Below are 14280 nucleotides of genomic sequence, written 5' to 3'. Positions count from 1 at the left end.
TTATCCCTTCGTGTAATGGATTTAGACGTGAGTCAGTTCTGGGTCTTTGGTGACAGTTTCCTTGTGTGTTTATTTCACTGCCTACTCTACTTCTTCGAAAGAAGGAACATCTATTGATGGCCCCCTCTGTGCGTGGCACTTGGAACATCACTTCCTTTGGGCGTCACGATTCACCTGTGGAATGGGATTACACTTTCCATCTTCAGGAGAGGTCCCTGAGGCTCAAGGAGGTGGCCACCTGCCCAGCAGGGAAGGAGGTTCCGGAAGACGGATGGTATCAGAGCCCTTCCCTCACCTTGATGTCCACGGCTTTATCCCAACAGGACAATGGGAGAGCTGACTATATGTTGGGACTTCTAAGCCTCATTCCCAGTGGTTCTGGCCACGAGCTGCATGATACACCTGTAGAGCTTTCCCAAGACAGCCGTCAACACTGACAGCCACGAACTACCTGGAGTTCTTAACTGGGGCCACGTATCCATGAGGGTACAAGGGTATAGAAGCTTGGATGGAAAACACGCCTTTATTTTCACTACCTCCTAACTGCCATTCAGGACATCGTTTAATTAGGATGGGAGGTAACAAACCACAGCCTTGACTCTGTCACCAACAGAAATTGAGATAAAAAAAACAAAATCACGTTACCTTTGGAATAGATATCTTGAAATGCCGTTAGTTACTACCTCCAGTTAGAGGAGTCATCAGATCTGTCTTTAGATTTCCATATTAAACATGTTCATAAAGAGGTGCTTCTTAATTTCTATTTTAGTCCATCACTTTTAAAAATGTGGTAATTGTACTTAAATGTAATTGATTTCCTTTGAAATCCTATGAATTTTCTTTTGTGCATTAAAGAAATTGCCCCGAGGAGGGGTCCACAGGCCTCCCCAGATGCCAAGGGACCGTGCAGTCCTCAAGGTGGCCTTGTCAGGGTCAGAGGTGGCAGAAAGGGCTCCTGGGGGCTCCAGTTCTTCTCCAATGGATCTGGGAGAATAACCAATCTCTCCTAACCACAGAAAGGCAGATGCCAGGATCCCCCTTTAAATAAAATAACTTAAAGAAAAAACATCCTAATTCAATCCAGCAGAGTTCAAACTCATGTTTTTTTTTAGATTAGTTTGATTTATGAATTATAATAATTTCCTTTAAGCTTTAAATAATATTACTGGTTGATCCTACAGTTGGAGAAACTGTTTTCTTTTTTTTTTAAATTTTTTTTTTTTCAACGTTTTTTATTTATTTTTGGGACAGAGAGAGACAGAGCATGAACGGGGGAGGGGCAGAGAGAGAGGGAGACACAGAATCGGAAACAGGCTCCAGGCTCCGAGCCATCAGCCCAGAGCCTGACGCGGGGCTCGAACTCACGGACCGCGAGATCGTGACCTGGCTGAAGTCGGACGCTTAACCGACTGCGCCACCCAGGCGCCCCAAGGAGAAACTGTTTTCGAAGAGCTCAGATTATGATGTTTCCTAATATACACTGCACACGTGATCAAAGAATAAACGAGCAGATCTGTGAGCCGGGGGATCTCTGCGGCCACTCTGGGTGGCTTCCTTCTGGGCTGGTGGAGGCCACTCCCCCAGGACCCTAACCCGTGTGATATGCTTCCCACCCCGCCCCCCCCCGCCCCGGAGGGCCTGGAGGGGGCTCTCAGCCCAGGGACGTGTTCTCTGCATGCAAAGAAGCTTCCCTGAGAAACAGCCCCCTTGCACAAAGTGAGATTAAAGAAATGATTAATTTAGTAGTTTGATAACTTTTTTAAAAGTTTTACATTTTAAAGGCTTGTAATATTCCACTAGTTACAATTAATTTAAGCTTGTAACAAGATTCAGTTCCCAGTTTCTTCCATAATATTTCTCCTTTTCCCTGGCCTGGAAATAGAGTGAATTAGTGGATGTCATTATTGTGAAAGACCTCAACCCAGATTACTCCTTGCAGCAATTAATATTTATTTTGTACATTTACATCCAATTCCTGACTGGTGTCTCCTGGGGAGCAAAATGGGCACCCAGCCTGACACTCAAAATTCACCCTAATTCATATGTGTCAACAAGGTAAAAATAATTGTTTTAATAATTACGTGCGCGAAATGTCCCAATTTGTAAAATGGTAAAGGCTGCTTTTTATTATAACCCACAAATAATCAATTCTGCTACTCCATATTCTGATTTCTGGAAATGTATGATCTTCAAGATCAAAAGACAGAAAGCACCACCTTGATATTTTTCTGGAAATGTTTGCTTCGATTTCCAAGTAAGTTGAACACATTTCAATCAAAGTGCAGTCGACTCCATTATAAGATAGTATTTCCTTACCTCTCTCATCAAAGAACTTTTAATTAAAAAAACATCTTGGGACTGCTTGCCAAATATTGTGATGGAGAAATGGCATTTTCCAGAACTTATTTTTAAAGTGGTAATTTTTTGGGGCGCCTGGGTGGCTCAGTCGGTTAAGCGGCCGACTTCAGCTCAGGTCATGATCTCACGGTCTGTGAGTTCAAGCCCCGCATCGGGCTCTGAGCTGTCAGCACAGATTCTGTGTCTCCCTCTCTCTCTGACCCTCCCCTGTTCATGCTCTGTCTCTCTCTGTCTCAAAAATAAATAAACGTTAAAAAAAAATTAAAAAAAAAAAAATAAAGTGGTAATTTTTTTAAACCGGAGTAGCAATTATGTTCCAAAAGCATTTCTTTCTCGGGTTTTTCAGAAATTTTAAAATGTCTTTCCTTTTTCTGTGTAGAAGGAAGGCAACAACGATGGTCTTTCTCCTACAGTTTTGAAAGATGTAAAACATTCTCCTATTTCAGACAATTCGTACCGTGAGCGTATTTGGACCAACTTTGCTGGTAATTCAGTAGATTGGATACGTTATCCCTCCCTCGTGGATCAATTCTGAGCGCTGTAGCAAAACCAAGCTTGGTATCATTGCAAAAGCGTCTCTAAAAGGTGCACAGGGACCCACGGGGGACGACCAAACTGCACGTGTCACTTGGCCGGGATGGCGCCCACTTGCCAACCCAACAGCTCACTGAAAGCTGGCGGTCCTGGCACTGGACTACCTGATGCCAACTCAGCTTTCCCCTTCACTCACCATCTGCCTTAGGCACAGGTTCAACCTCAGCGAGCCTCAGTCTCCTCCTCTGTAAAATGGGAAGAACAAATAGCACCTGACTCATGGGCTGTTGCAAGGATTTAATCCGATGGCCAACACAAGGCATCTGCACGGCAGCCTGTCCATGGTAAGCAGCCAACACACGTTCACCTCCTGTTGTGTTGCAAACAGGGGCAAAGCGAAAGGACTGTGATGTCTGCTGAGATAAGCACGTTGCATGATGAACGATTTATTTGGCGCGCACGATGTGTCTGGTATCGTGCAATGGGAGTAATACGTAAACGCAGTCTAGCAGGATAAGAACAGAAATGAGTGCCTTCCAGAAAGTGTGAGTGCTTCGGAAGGGGGTTTTTTGCAGAGGAATTGGAGCATCGGGGTCGGCTGGACCTCACCTGGTGAATGTCGGGGGGAAGGGGGGGCGCGGCCCAGGAGCCAAGCAAGGATGTATAGGACCAGCAGCTGGGGCTGGGAGAGGCTGGTGGAGGACAGACCTCTAGGAGGCCACAGCAGGTGGGGAGGGTTTGAGGGGTATTCCATAAGGGGCGTCATGAAGGGTGCGGGAGACAGGCCTATGTCTTGGGGGAGCCAGGGAGGCGGCAGCAGGGAGGAAGGACGGGGACAGAGAGGCTGGACCGAGCATTGCAGGGGTCCAAGCAGGAGATGACAAGCATCTAATGAGGCAGGAGCGCAGGGCGGAGAAGAAAAGGCAGGCGGGAAAACACGAAAGGCAGAGTCCCAGCTCTCTGCTCCCTGCCCACGCCCAAGCCTGCGGCTGGGGAAGGGGCTCGTCAGGTGACTTCTCGGCTCCCACAGCCACGCCCTGCTCTCCATTTCCCATCCTTTGCCACCTGTTAGGTCCCAAATCTGCTTCTTCCCCAAACTTTCTCAATCTGGGGTCCTGGGTCTCCCGACACTGCTTTCTCCCTCCTAGACTCACCGAAGTGGCCAGCCAGGAGGAAGACCAGGGATGACATGAAGAATGGGGAAGGGAAGCCTTGGGGACACCAAGGGTGACGTAGCTGCCATGGCCAAGTCAAGGTAGACCCTCAGTAGGTGGGTGCTGAGTGAACAAATGAATGAAGTAGGATGATGAAAAATGAGCAAACAATCCTTTTAGCTTGCTGACTTACTGGGTAGGGAAGCGTAGACGTTACTGGAAACATTTCTGCCGTTACAACGACTCCTTTGTGTGTTTTGGGAATGCCTGATTGTCCCATTTACAGGCAATGAAACAGCATTCAGGAAAGCAGCGAGCCTGAGTGTTAGAGTCCCACCCACCTGTAGGGGACAATGCTCCTTCTGAGAACATCACACAGAACGTTCGAAGATCCCACTGACCCCAGGACCCCACCTCTCCCACATCCCCAGGGCACACATGGGCCACTGCCAGATGTCAGGGCCACGGATACCCAACAAAGGGGCGCTTATCCAAACAGCAACCAAGGTATGACTGTGGGGCTGCCTGACACGCCAAAGGCCAACGTGAATGGGTTTGTCATTGTCCCCACTGGGTACTTCTCCGTGGCAGGCACTCGACGCGTGTCTTAGGCACCACTGTATGCCCGGTAACTGTCTAGTACATAGTAGGCACTCAATACCTGTGTCATGGGAACTGGTTGATTCCTACTAGTTACTTCTGGGTAGTCCGAGTGCCTGAGCCCCCACGGCTGTGTCTAATGGGTCAGTGAACTCTCTCGAGCACACTTCCTTTTCCAGGGGCCATGCTCCCCTCGGTTTAGGGAGGAAGGACGTGGTTTTATGATGGCCTCCTCTACAAGAGGAGGGCTCCCAGGGGGCTCAGCCAGGGCGGACACAGGACAGTGAGTCCAACAAGACAGGAGGGGAGAAGGTAAGACAGTTACCTCCACGGCCATGGACACTCCTGCTGTGGCCACTGGTGAGGAAATGCACGTGGACAAGGTGAGCAACTTGTGGCCCAGGGTGGCTTTTTCAATCCTGGCCACACATTAGAATCACCTTGGAGTTTTTCCAAGCCATCCCCAGGGCCTGATCCTGAGGGGCACCAGAATCCTTGAAAGCCTCCCAGGGCATCCAATTTACCGAGGGAGCTGAGAACCACTGGCAGAGAAGAATGAAGCCCCACCTGCCCCCCTCCCTCTTTCTTGCCTCCCCATTACCTTATCAACCTGGCAAAGATCTCAATTTCACGAGATCGGAAATGTGGCTCAAAGGACCCACTCTTAGTGGCTGCTTTAAAAACCAAACAAAACATGGAAGCCCTCTCGGAGGGTTTGTTAGCTGTCCCCAACGTACTGCTACCGAGGCCGCCTTACTTCTAAGCGTGGACTCTCACACGCCTGTCCCTAGGGATGAAAAAGGGCAGAGCTCTGGGTTGTGGGCCTCCGGCTTCAAAACAAACTTCGAGTTGTTGTTACTTGTTGGCATTTTCCATCAACGAACGAAACCCCCCAAAATTATCCTGTCCCTTAACGAGAAACACAGACCTGTCATATCCCTTCCCACAAGTCAGAAGCATGCACAGAAACGCATTTACATTCTCTTCCTGCAAATTCAGATTCTCAAAAGTCCACAACTCAGGGTAAAGTGAGTCACTACTATTCTTAACTGCACCATCAGCCACGGCGCTGTGCACTCGCCAGGGATCCAGCTATGGGAGCCCGCCAACTTGGCATAGGGCTATTTTTAGGATACAGAGTCCCGTCTGTGTCCTCCTGCCCGTCCTACTTGATATCGGAACAAGCTATTTTTTCTTCAAACGGCCAAGCACATGGCTACCTCAAGCTGCAGAGTCATCCTGGGTGGGCAATTATCTCCGTCACCTACACTCGGCACAGGACAAAACGACAGTGACTCATTAGCACTCCCCACCAATCCATGCTGCTCGTGAACCCGTGGCTTTACCCGCCCCCTGGTTATCACTGTTTACACTCTACATACATACCCCCCCCAGCCCCCACTACTTCCCCCTATAAGGGCTACTGGCTCTATCCCAAGGTGGCCCTCCCGGGCCCTCCTCAGTGTGGCCTTGCGTTCACAGGAATCGGCCTCACCTACATTACTCTGCAAACCAGTAAAAGCCTCTAGAGACACGAGGTTGAACTGGTTATAAAATCCCCATTTGGGCTTGTTCTGGGTTGCTATCATGACCCTACACAATTCCCATACTGACTCCTAGTCCCCGGCACCTCGGAATGTGACTGTGTTTGGAGACAGGGTCTTTACAGAGGCAATCAAAGCCATCTGATGTCGTTAGGGTGGGCTCTCAGCCAATGTGACCGGTGTCCTTACGAAACGAGGACACAGATGTACACGGTGGGAGGAGCACGTGAAGACATAGGGAGAAGTCCGAGAGCCACGGAGAGCGGCCTGGAAAGTCTCCCACGCGGCCCCAGGAGAACCCCACCCTGCTCACACCTGATTTCAGACGTCTGCCTTCCAGAACGGCCAATGTCTGTTGTTCAGCGCCACCCTGCCCTCCCCCCCCCCCCCCCCCCACCGCCCCGCAGTCCACGGTGCTTCCTGACAGCTGCCTGGCCAACAGTATAGGGCTTCAAACCCCGTGTGTTGATTACACCAGCTTAGAAACCACAGCACTTTAGGACCCAAAGACACAGTGGTTGATCTTCATCACTCTTTCTGAGAAGACCTGGAGATTTTGCGGCCATACGTCAAATGCTATTCCAAGACTTCGCACTTCAGGAGAAGTTCTGAAGAAGGCTGTATTTGTGTGCGTGTGTGCGTGCACACACACAATTCGCAGTGGCACGATGCAGAGAGCTTTAAGTCCTAAGGTCGAGCTCAGAGATGCCCTGGATCATCGAACCGCTGAATTGCAGGGCGCTTTACTTTTTTCACCACGTTCCGACAAGTGGAGACACCTGCCAGCTTCCTTTGTTCAAAGAGCCCAGAAACTAACTCTGTTAGGCAAACATCACTGTCCTGGAATCGCTTCCCAGCTTGTGGTTCAAACACGAAGATCTGAGGCCGTGTCAGTCCTGCTGTTCTCATTCTTCTGCGGACGCCTGCCTGGGTATTCTGTTCTCTGCGGCCACAAACGATTATCACGCGGGTCACACCCAGCAGACCGCTGCCTGGAGGAGACAGCCAGGTGCTTAGACGGCCCCCAGTCGGACTCTGCCAGTCGTGACAGCCTTCACTACCGAGGATCCTCGGTTTCCAGAGCTTTGCCAATCATCGCGAGAATTGGAACAGGAGGTATCGACTTCCCCCGACTGTGCCGAGCTACGGTCTCCTCACCTGTACGGGGACCATGGAAATACTAGTGCCAACTGAGGTGACGCAGCCTAAGTGTGAGCTGGCCCGGGGCTTAGCACAGAGCACCCCGTGAGGTTTGCTGCTGCTATTATCCCGAGCATCGCCTGCACGTTAGGCTGAGCTGTGTGGTTGGCTCTGGGAAAACAGAGGAGGAGTAAGGAACAGTCTTTCAAGTGCCATCTGGTTCCCTGCCCCTGGCAATGTCTAAGTAACTGGGAAAGGGGACACTCGGGAGGCAAAGTGATGTGCAAGCAGAAAGCTGAGTTAGAGCCTCCTCAAACGGCTTTTGGGGACCCTTCTGCCCCAACGACTGCCAGGAGAGGGTCTCTATCGATCATTTAGTGATCCCAGGCTCCAAACCTGGTGTGTGAGCCAGGGAACTCCGAGTCGCTTCCCGACCAGGGCCCTCCAACGCTGGTGCTAGTGAGCCTAGGTCTCCAGAGTCTGTACTCGGAAAGCTTGGCAAGGGGAGTCTTGTGTGTGAGGCCACCTGCTAGGTCTCACGCGGCAATGAACTTCCGGACCGTCTTACAGCTTCTGAAGGTCACAAATCCTACCCTGGAGCCAGGGAGCGTCTCTTTTGGTTCGGTAAATGATAAAGGATATAAATTATGATCCAACATTTCCATCCGTTCACTTTAAAAGTTTGGAAATTTTCCACTTCATTGCGGAAAACCAAAAGAATTACTGAAAATGTCTCCATTCGGTCAGAACAAGGCTTAGTTATAGACAATAAGCAAGCAGGGCATGTGTCTCACTGTGTCTGCATAGAACACATCCTACAAGAAATGCACATCGATTTCACTTAAAACCACCACAATCCATAAAGCAGCACGCAAGACATCGGAAAACGCGGGCCCACTAGGTAGAGGTCTCGTGACACGACTGAATTTATCGTATCCTGTGATAACCCCGAGCTTTTTATTTTATGCACAAAACCGTTCAGCAAACCTTTTCTTCACACTCCCGATGGAACCTTTAAAAGTGTCTTACGGTTTCTCCGAAGGTGCAGAAACAAAGCCAACTTAGTACACCCTCGATTTGGAAAGTTAAGCTGAGCAGTTATGCAAGTGAGAAAAAAGCCTTTCTTAACTTTGTCTCTTAAGACACACGAATCCAAAAAAGGAATGGCAACAGAGAGGGGAATTTAACTAGAGTAGAACGGTCCTTTCCTCTAAACTAATTATTGGTTCGGCCGTCCTGGCTGTCTTCGAATACCTCATCAGGTGTTTTGATGGCTTTGCCAAAGCCTGTTACCTTTCACCACGGAAAGAGTATTTGCACCGAGCAGTCTGTAAGCAGGGACCTCGAAACGGAAAGGCACACTAATGTTCAGGTCCCTGAAACACTGTTAGAATCCTTTTCCGCACAGGATCTTGAAACATCATGGCTTCATTTCTCCTATTTGTATGTTGCATTCTGAATAGCTGAGGTGAATCCCCCTTTGGTGTCTTTTCGGGTGTTGAAGCACAGACAAGGCAAAGGTGTTGAGCTGGTGATTTGATACATTGCCGTGTTCTTGCCTTTAGTTCAGGTATTTTACACACTAGAATTTAGAATGGATAGGAATACAACAGGTTTGGTGGAGGGCCCTGAGTTCAATTAAGTGAGGTTTGAAATTAATCAGTAAAAATGTTGACAATTGTTTTCAACAATGAAAGCAATAATCTTGCAACTTGCAAACTGTGTGTAAGGCTCAATTTGGTCATGAAGGGAAGGAACGTATACCCAAGGAACTTTAAGAGAAGTGCACGGGCATCGATGCAATTATTATGCACAACATTAATTTAAACGTGGAAACCACTTAATTTACGAAGATGTATCTCTTTTTAAGAAACGTCCTCACTTCCCATTTGAAATCTTTATTTTCTTGCATCTTTCAAAATGCAGGCTGTGGTCCAAGGGACCTCTAGGATCTCTTCCAAACCTAAAATGTCATGATTCTGTGGCTCTATAAGATGACATTCCTCTTCCCCCGATCCCCAAAGTCATCTCACTGTGGAGAATGCAAGTAAAGACTTCCAGAAAGTTCTGATTCACAATGATTTAAGAAACAGATAACAAAGGCCTTTTTTTTTTTTTTGCAGAATATTCTTCCACATCATTTGTATAAATTCTGTTGGAAAAATAAACTAAGGTGACCCCTCCCCCCACCCGCCCCAGTCCTGTGGCTTGTATTTAAATCCCAGGCACCTTACATCCGAGCCAGCGCTGAACGGAAAGGAGTCGGTATGAACCTCTGACACGAAAGCATTACCTCAGTTAAAGATGTCTCTCCAGAGCTGTCACATGCATTCCTTTCCTAACTCAGGAAATAAGTGGAACCGAATGAATCCCAGAACAGACAGACCGGCAGGATGGTTACTTGGTAACGACAGACTAGGGGCAAGCAGGAAGTGCTCCTCCACTGGAGTCAGGACGCTATTTGAGTAGACTCCCAGGGGCTCTACCTCTGGTGAACTTGGCAGCGAACAAGCATTATTTGATTAGTGTGAAAAGATCCTGCCGTGAAAGGGACAGAGGCAGGTGACAGAGGACTGATGGTTTCTGATATGCTGGCTGTAGAACGAGCAAATCGAGGTCATTCGGGGGTCTTCTAAACGAAACAACGATTCTCCATAATCTACAACTGCCCATACAAAAATACGGTCTTATCAACTGCTTCATATTGATTCGGGAAAATATCAATCAACTCGAGCATCATCAAGAGCACGCAGGGTGGCAAGATAAAACCATCATGCCCCTGTCTGGAGCCAGGTGGGAACACAGTTCAGAGAAGACGCATTCATTCTTTGCTCTGGGGTCCTCAGGCATGGAGCTGCCCGCCCCTACCCGCTGGGGGAGTTCACTACTTAGTTAAAAAATCTTTAGCCCTGAGAAAGGATTTAACTTGCAGAGGCACGAGGAGACCCAGGGAAGAAACAGGTCTCGGAGAGACCCGGACCTTGAACACCTGCCCCAGAGGTGATGGTTCCGGAAAGGGGCAGGTAGGCGCCAGGCATTTCCTTGACAGAGTCTGGCCTTGACACTTAAGGAACCACTCCAGTGAAATTTCTCAAGAGCAGTATTTTCACCTCTGCTCTAGATGCCTGTCAGAAGGAGCCGGCAGAGCAGGGCTATAGGTTCACCAGCAGGCCAGCCCTCTGCAGGGCACCCCACACCCCTGCGGGACACCCACCTGAGATGTTGCTGAGAAGATCCGTGTGTGTGTGTGTGTGTGTGTGTGTGTGTGCGCGCGCGCGCGCGTGTGTTGGGGGCAGAGCAGGGCGTTCAGGTCGTGAGGTACCCCTAAAGTTCCACCTTCAGGAGATTATGGGGTTTCCGAGAAGGGGAGAAACAGATGGCGGGGAAGGGAGTGAGAGGGGTCAGGGAGATGGAGGGGGGCTGGGAAGGAGGAAAGGGGGAGAAGAAGTAGGAGATGCGGCCTATGCACCGGGGCAAAGGGGGCAGGAGAGAGGTGGATGCGGAGTGGAGAAGGCCGCCAAGGGCAGGGGGTGGAGGGGTGGGGCGCGAGGGGAGACGGGGAGGGGTGAGGCGCAGCAGGAACGGGGTGGGGGGTGGAGGGAGAAAGGGAGCCGAGCCCCGGGCACGGGGGCGGGGGCGGGGAAGCGGGACGCAGGACGAACGGTGGTGGCGAGACGCGCAGAGCGAGCGAGCGAGCGCGCGCGAGCGCCCGCGGAGACCGGAGACCCGGAGGGACGGCGCTGGGCCGCCGCCCCCCCCCCCCCCCCCCGCAGCGTCGCCCCGTCGGAGGCGGGTCTGGAAGCGGCCGCCCGGCGCCCCGCGCCCCCGCCCTCCCCGCCGGCCCGCCCGCCTTACCTGGCCCTTGACCAGGCTGGCGGCGAACTGGCGCATGACGGCCTCCACGGTGTAGGCGCTGGACCAGCCGCGCGGCGTGAGCAGCTCCATGCAGATGGCGCCGCCGTCCAGCACGTAGCCGTTCTCCAGGCGCGGGCTGAGCACCCGCATGAAGGGCGGCGAGAAGGGGAAGTTGTCGGGGAAGGTGAGGTTGAGCAGGATGAACTCGGTGTTGGTCTCCTTCATGTCCTGCCACAGCACCGAGTCCTTGTCTACCTGGTGCAGCTTCACGTTCCAGTCGAAGAGGCTCTCGTCCACCAGCTCCACCGAGATGAAGCGGTCGCTGAGGCGCGCGATGTCCTGCAGCTCCTTCATGAGCCGCCGGCTGCGCACCTGCGTGCAGTGCTGCTGGCGCGCCGCGGGCACCAGGCTGCCGCCCGCCGCCGTCGCCGCCGCCGCCGCCGCCGCCGCCGGGCCCGGCCCCGCCCTGGCGCCCGCCGCCCGCTCCCGGGGGCCCCCGGCGCCCGCCGCCCCCGCCGCCCCCGCGGCCGGCTGCGGCGGCTTGTCGCGCGGGGCCGGCTCCGCCGCGCGCTTGCCCTTGCCCTTGCCGGGCCCGGGGCTCGCGTCGCCCGCGCCCCCGGGGTGCTGCTGCTGCTGCTGCTGCTGCTTGTGGCCGCCGCTCTTGGCGCCGCCCTTGCCGCGCAGCGACGCGCTCTGCTGGCCGCCGCCGCCGCCGCGGTGGTTGTGGTGGTGCTTGGGGTCCTCGGTGTCCCGGTTGTGCAGGCGGATGAGCCCGATTTTGCGGAGCAGCGTGGCCATTTTAGGCTCGGCGCCGGCGGGGGGCTCCCCTCGGCTCCTGCTCCCGGGGCCCGAGAGTCGGGGCGCGGGGGGCGCGGGGCGGCGGCGACGGACGAGCGCTCAGCGGGGCGCGGCGCGGGCCACCCCCGGCGCCGGCGGCCGTGGCGCAGCCGAGTGGGCAGCACGCGCGCTCGCCGGCCGCGGTGTCGCCGCTGTCATATGACGGGGCCCGCTCCGGCTCGGGCTCCGGCCGCCAGGCGAGGGGAGGCGTGGAGGGGACGCGGCAGCGGCTGGTCGTCCCCCCCGCCCCCTTCCCCGGCCGGTCCCTGGGCGCAGCCCCCGGGAGCCCGGCGTCCGCGGTCCTTTGTGCGCGGCCGCGGCCGGACCGGCCTGGAGTCCGAGCGCCGCGCCGGGGCGCGCAGAGCCGTCCGCAGCGCCCCGGAGGCAGCTAGGTGGCCGCGGGCTCGCGCCGTGCGCGCCCGCCGGACCGTGCCGCGCTGGCGGCTACCGCGGGGCCCCGGCCGCTGCCGCTCGCGTCGCCGCCGCCGCTGCGGCTGCTGACATTGCAGAGGCGGCTGCTCCGTCTGAGCCGAGCGCGGCGCGGAGGGGGCGGCCCTGCCGGCCGGGGGGGGGGGGGGGCGCGCGGGGCGGAGCCGCGGGCTTGCCTGCGCCGAGCCGCCCCCGCCGCCCGCCCGCCCGCCCGCCGCCCGGCTCCCGCGGCGACACGCCACGGCCGCTGGGGGGAGACAGTGGCGCGCGGCGGGCTGGCCGGGCGCCGGGCGGCGGGGCAGCGGCGCGGGGCCGAGCGGTCCGCGGAAGCCGGGCGGCGGCGGACAGCGGCGGGAGAGGGGGCGCGCGCGCGCCCGCGGGGGTCGCGGGGGGGGTGGGGTGGGGGCGGGGGCTCAGGGGCCTTCGGCCCGGGATGCGGGCTCGCCGCCGCCCCCCGGGCGCGAGCCTCCGACCTCGCTTAACCTCGTTAGCGCAATCCGGAGGGGAAGGGGTGTCGGGGAAGGGTAGAAAGCAACCTGTTTTATTGGTCGCCTCGGACCAGATGGAGCCCAGTGTCCCGCACAGCAGTCCCCGGCCGGCGGAGGCGGAGACTGGGGGACAGGCGGCGGGGACGCTTTCATGCAGACTGACCGAATGAGGGATCGGGGCCTGGCGGGGACGATGCGGGAAGCGTGCCCGCCGCAACCCCCCTAAAGACTAGCCCCCCTCCCCCGCGCCCCGAGTCACGACTTTAAAGGGTGAACGTTACGCAGAGTCACCCCCACCGGCCGGCCTGGCCTCCCTCCTGTCCGCCACTCCAGAGGGTTCTGAGTTCAGAAAGGAGGAGGAGGGGACTGCCGAGCACTGCCTTTCGAGTCGTCCCCCAAACTGGGCGGGGGTGGGGGAGGCATCCAGCGCCGCGCCTGCGGGTGCTGGAGACGCACGGCGCGCCCCTCTCCGCTCCGCCGCCCCGGAGTCCCTGGTAGCCGCCGCGGACCTCAGGTCCGCCCGCGGAAGGGAAGGGGATCCTCCTTCAATCTGGACACCTCCATCCCTCTTTTCCCTTTCTGCCTTTCACCCACTGAAACTTATAATTTTTGTCGGGGGGAATTTCAAGCAAAAAGCTTGTTCGGTGCTCCAGAAGCTGGAAGAGCCCGAGAGCCCGGGAAGCCTGGAGATTTGCAGGGAGCGCGCTGCCGCTCGCGTTCCAGTGTGTGCGCCGGACTGCGCAGTGGTGAGAGGCGCGCCCATCTCCTTGAAATGGGGGAGAAATTACCCCCTAAACCTCAATCAGTGGCCAAGAACTCTAAACCGCACCTCTTTTCCCGACGTGACTTTCAACTTGGGCGTCTCTAAGTTCATCAGCAGGGCGCGTTCATTCTGGTGCCACAGTATTGTTTTGTTTTTTAAAGCATCTTTATCATTTTCATTTCATTTTTTCATTTCCGAATCATTAAAGGTTTTCATGGCATGAAAGAACTCTTCAGGCCTCAGGCCACCTGCGGAGACTAGTTGAGACTGAATGGGTGTGGGGTTGGGCTTTCCTGGGTGGTCTCTGGGGAAAGGGAGGTGTTAGCATAGTCCTCACCAGTTTGTGGCAGTGAGCAGTGGACACCTGCTCCCTGGGGCACAGGCCCCCACCCCGGAGAGATGACGATAGGAAAGTGCATTTCCGGGAGGCTGTGTTCAGGTGGGTGGAACTGAGGGCAGTGCAGTGTGGCCCAGGCGAGACCAGTGATGGTGACCAAATGTCAGCCAGAACTGATGGAGGGTCTGTTGGTCCGGGTCCCATGGGCTTTTCTGCTGACCTCGTTTTGTCCAGCTGTGTT

General features: G+C 54.8%; 1 protein-coding gene across 1 annotated transcript in view; it reads right to left on the bottom strand.

The window, feature by feature from the left end:
• The window catches only part of UBE2QL1 (ubiquitin conjugating enzyme E2 Q family like 1), a 40074-nt gene extending 27586 nt beyond the window's left edge, over positions 1-12488 (bottom strand). Inside the window, exon 1 of the mRNA XM_058715147.1 lies at positions 11186-12488. Within this exon, the coding sequence (XP_058571130.1) occupies positions 11186-11983 (798 nt within the window). The 5' untranslated portion in view covers positions 11984-12488. The remainder of the gene's footprint in view (positions 1-11185) is intronic.
• Between the last annotated feature and the right edge of the window lie 1792 nt (positions 12489-14280).

Source organism: Neofelis nebulosa, chromosome 1, assembly GCF_028018385.1.
Source record: "Neofelis nebulosa isolate mNeoNeb1 chromosome 1, mNeoNeb1.pri, whole genome shotgun sequence".
In the NCBI taxonomy this organism is placed as follows: domain Eukaryota; kingdom Metazoa; phylum Chordata; class Mammalia; order Carnivora; family Felidae; genus Neofelis; species Neofelis nebulosa.
This window is presented reverse-complemented; position numbering and strand designations above follow the sequence as displayed.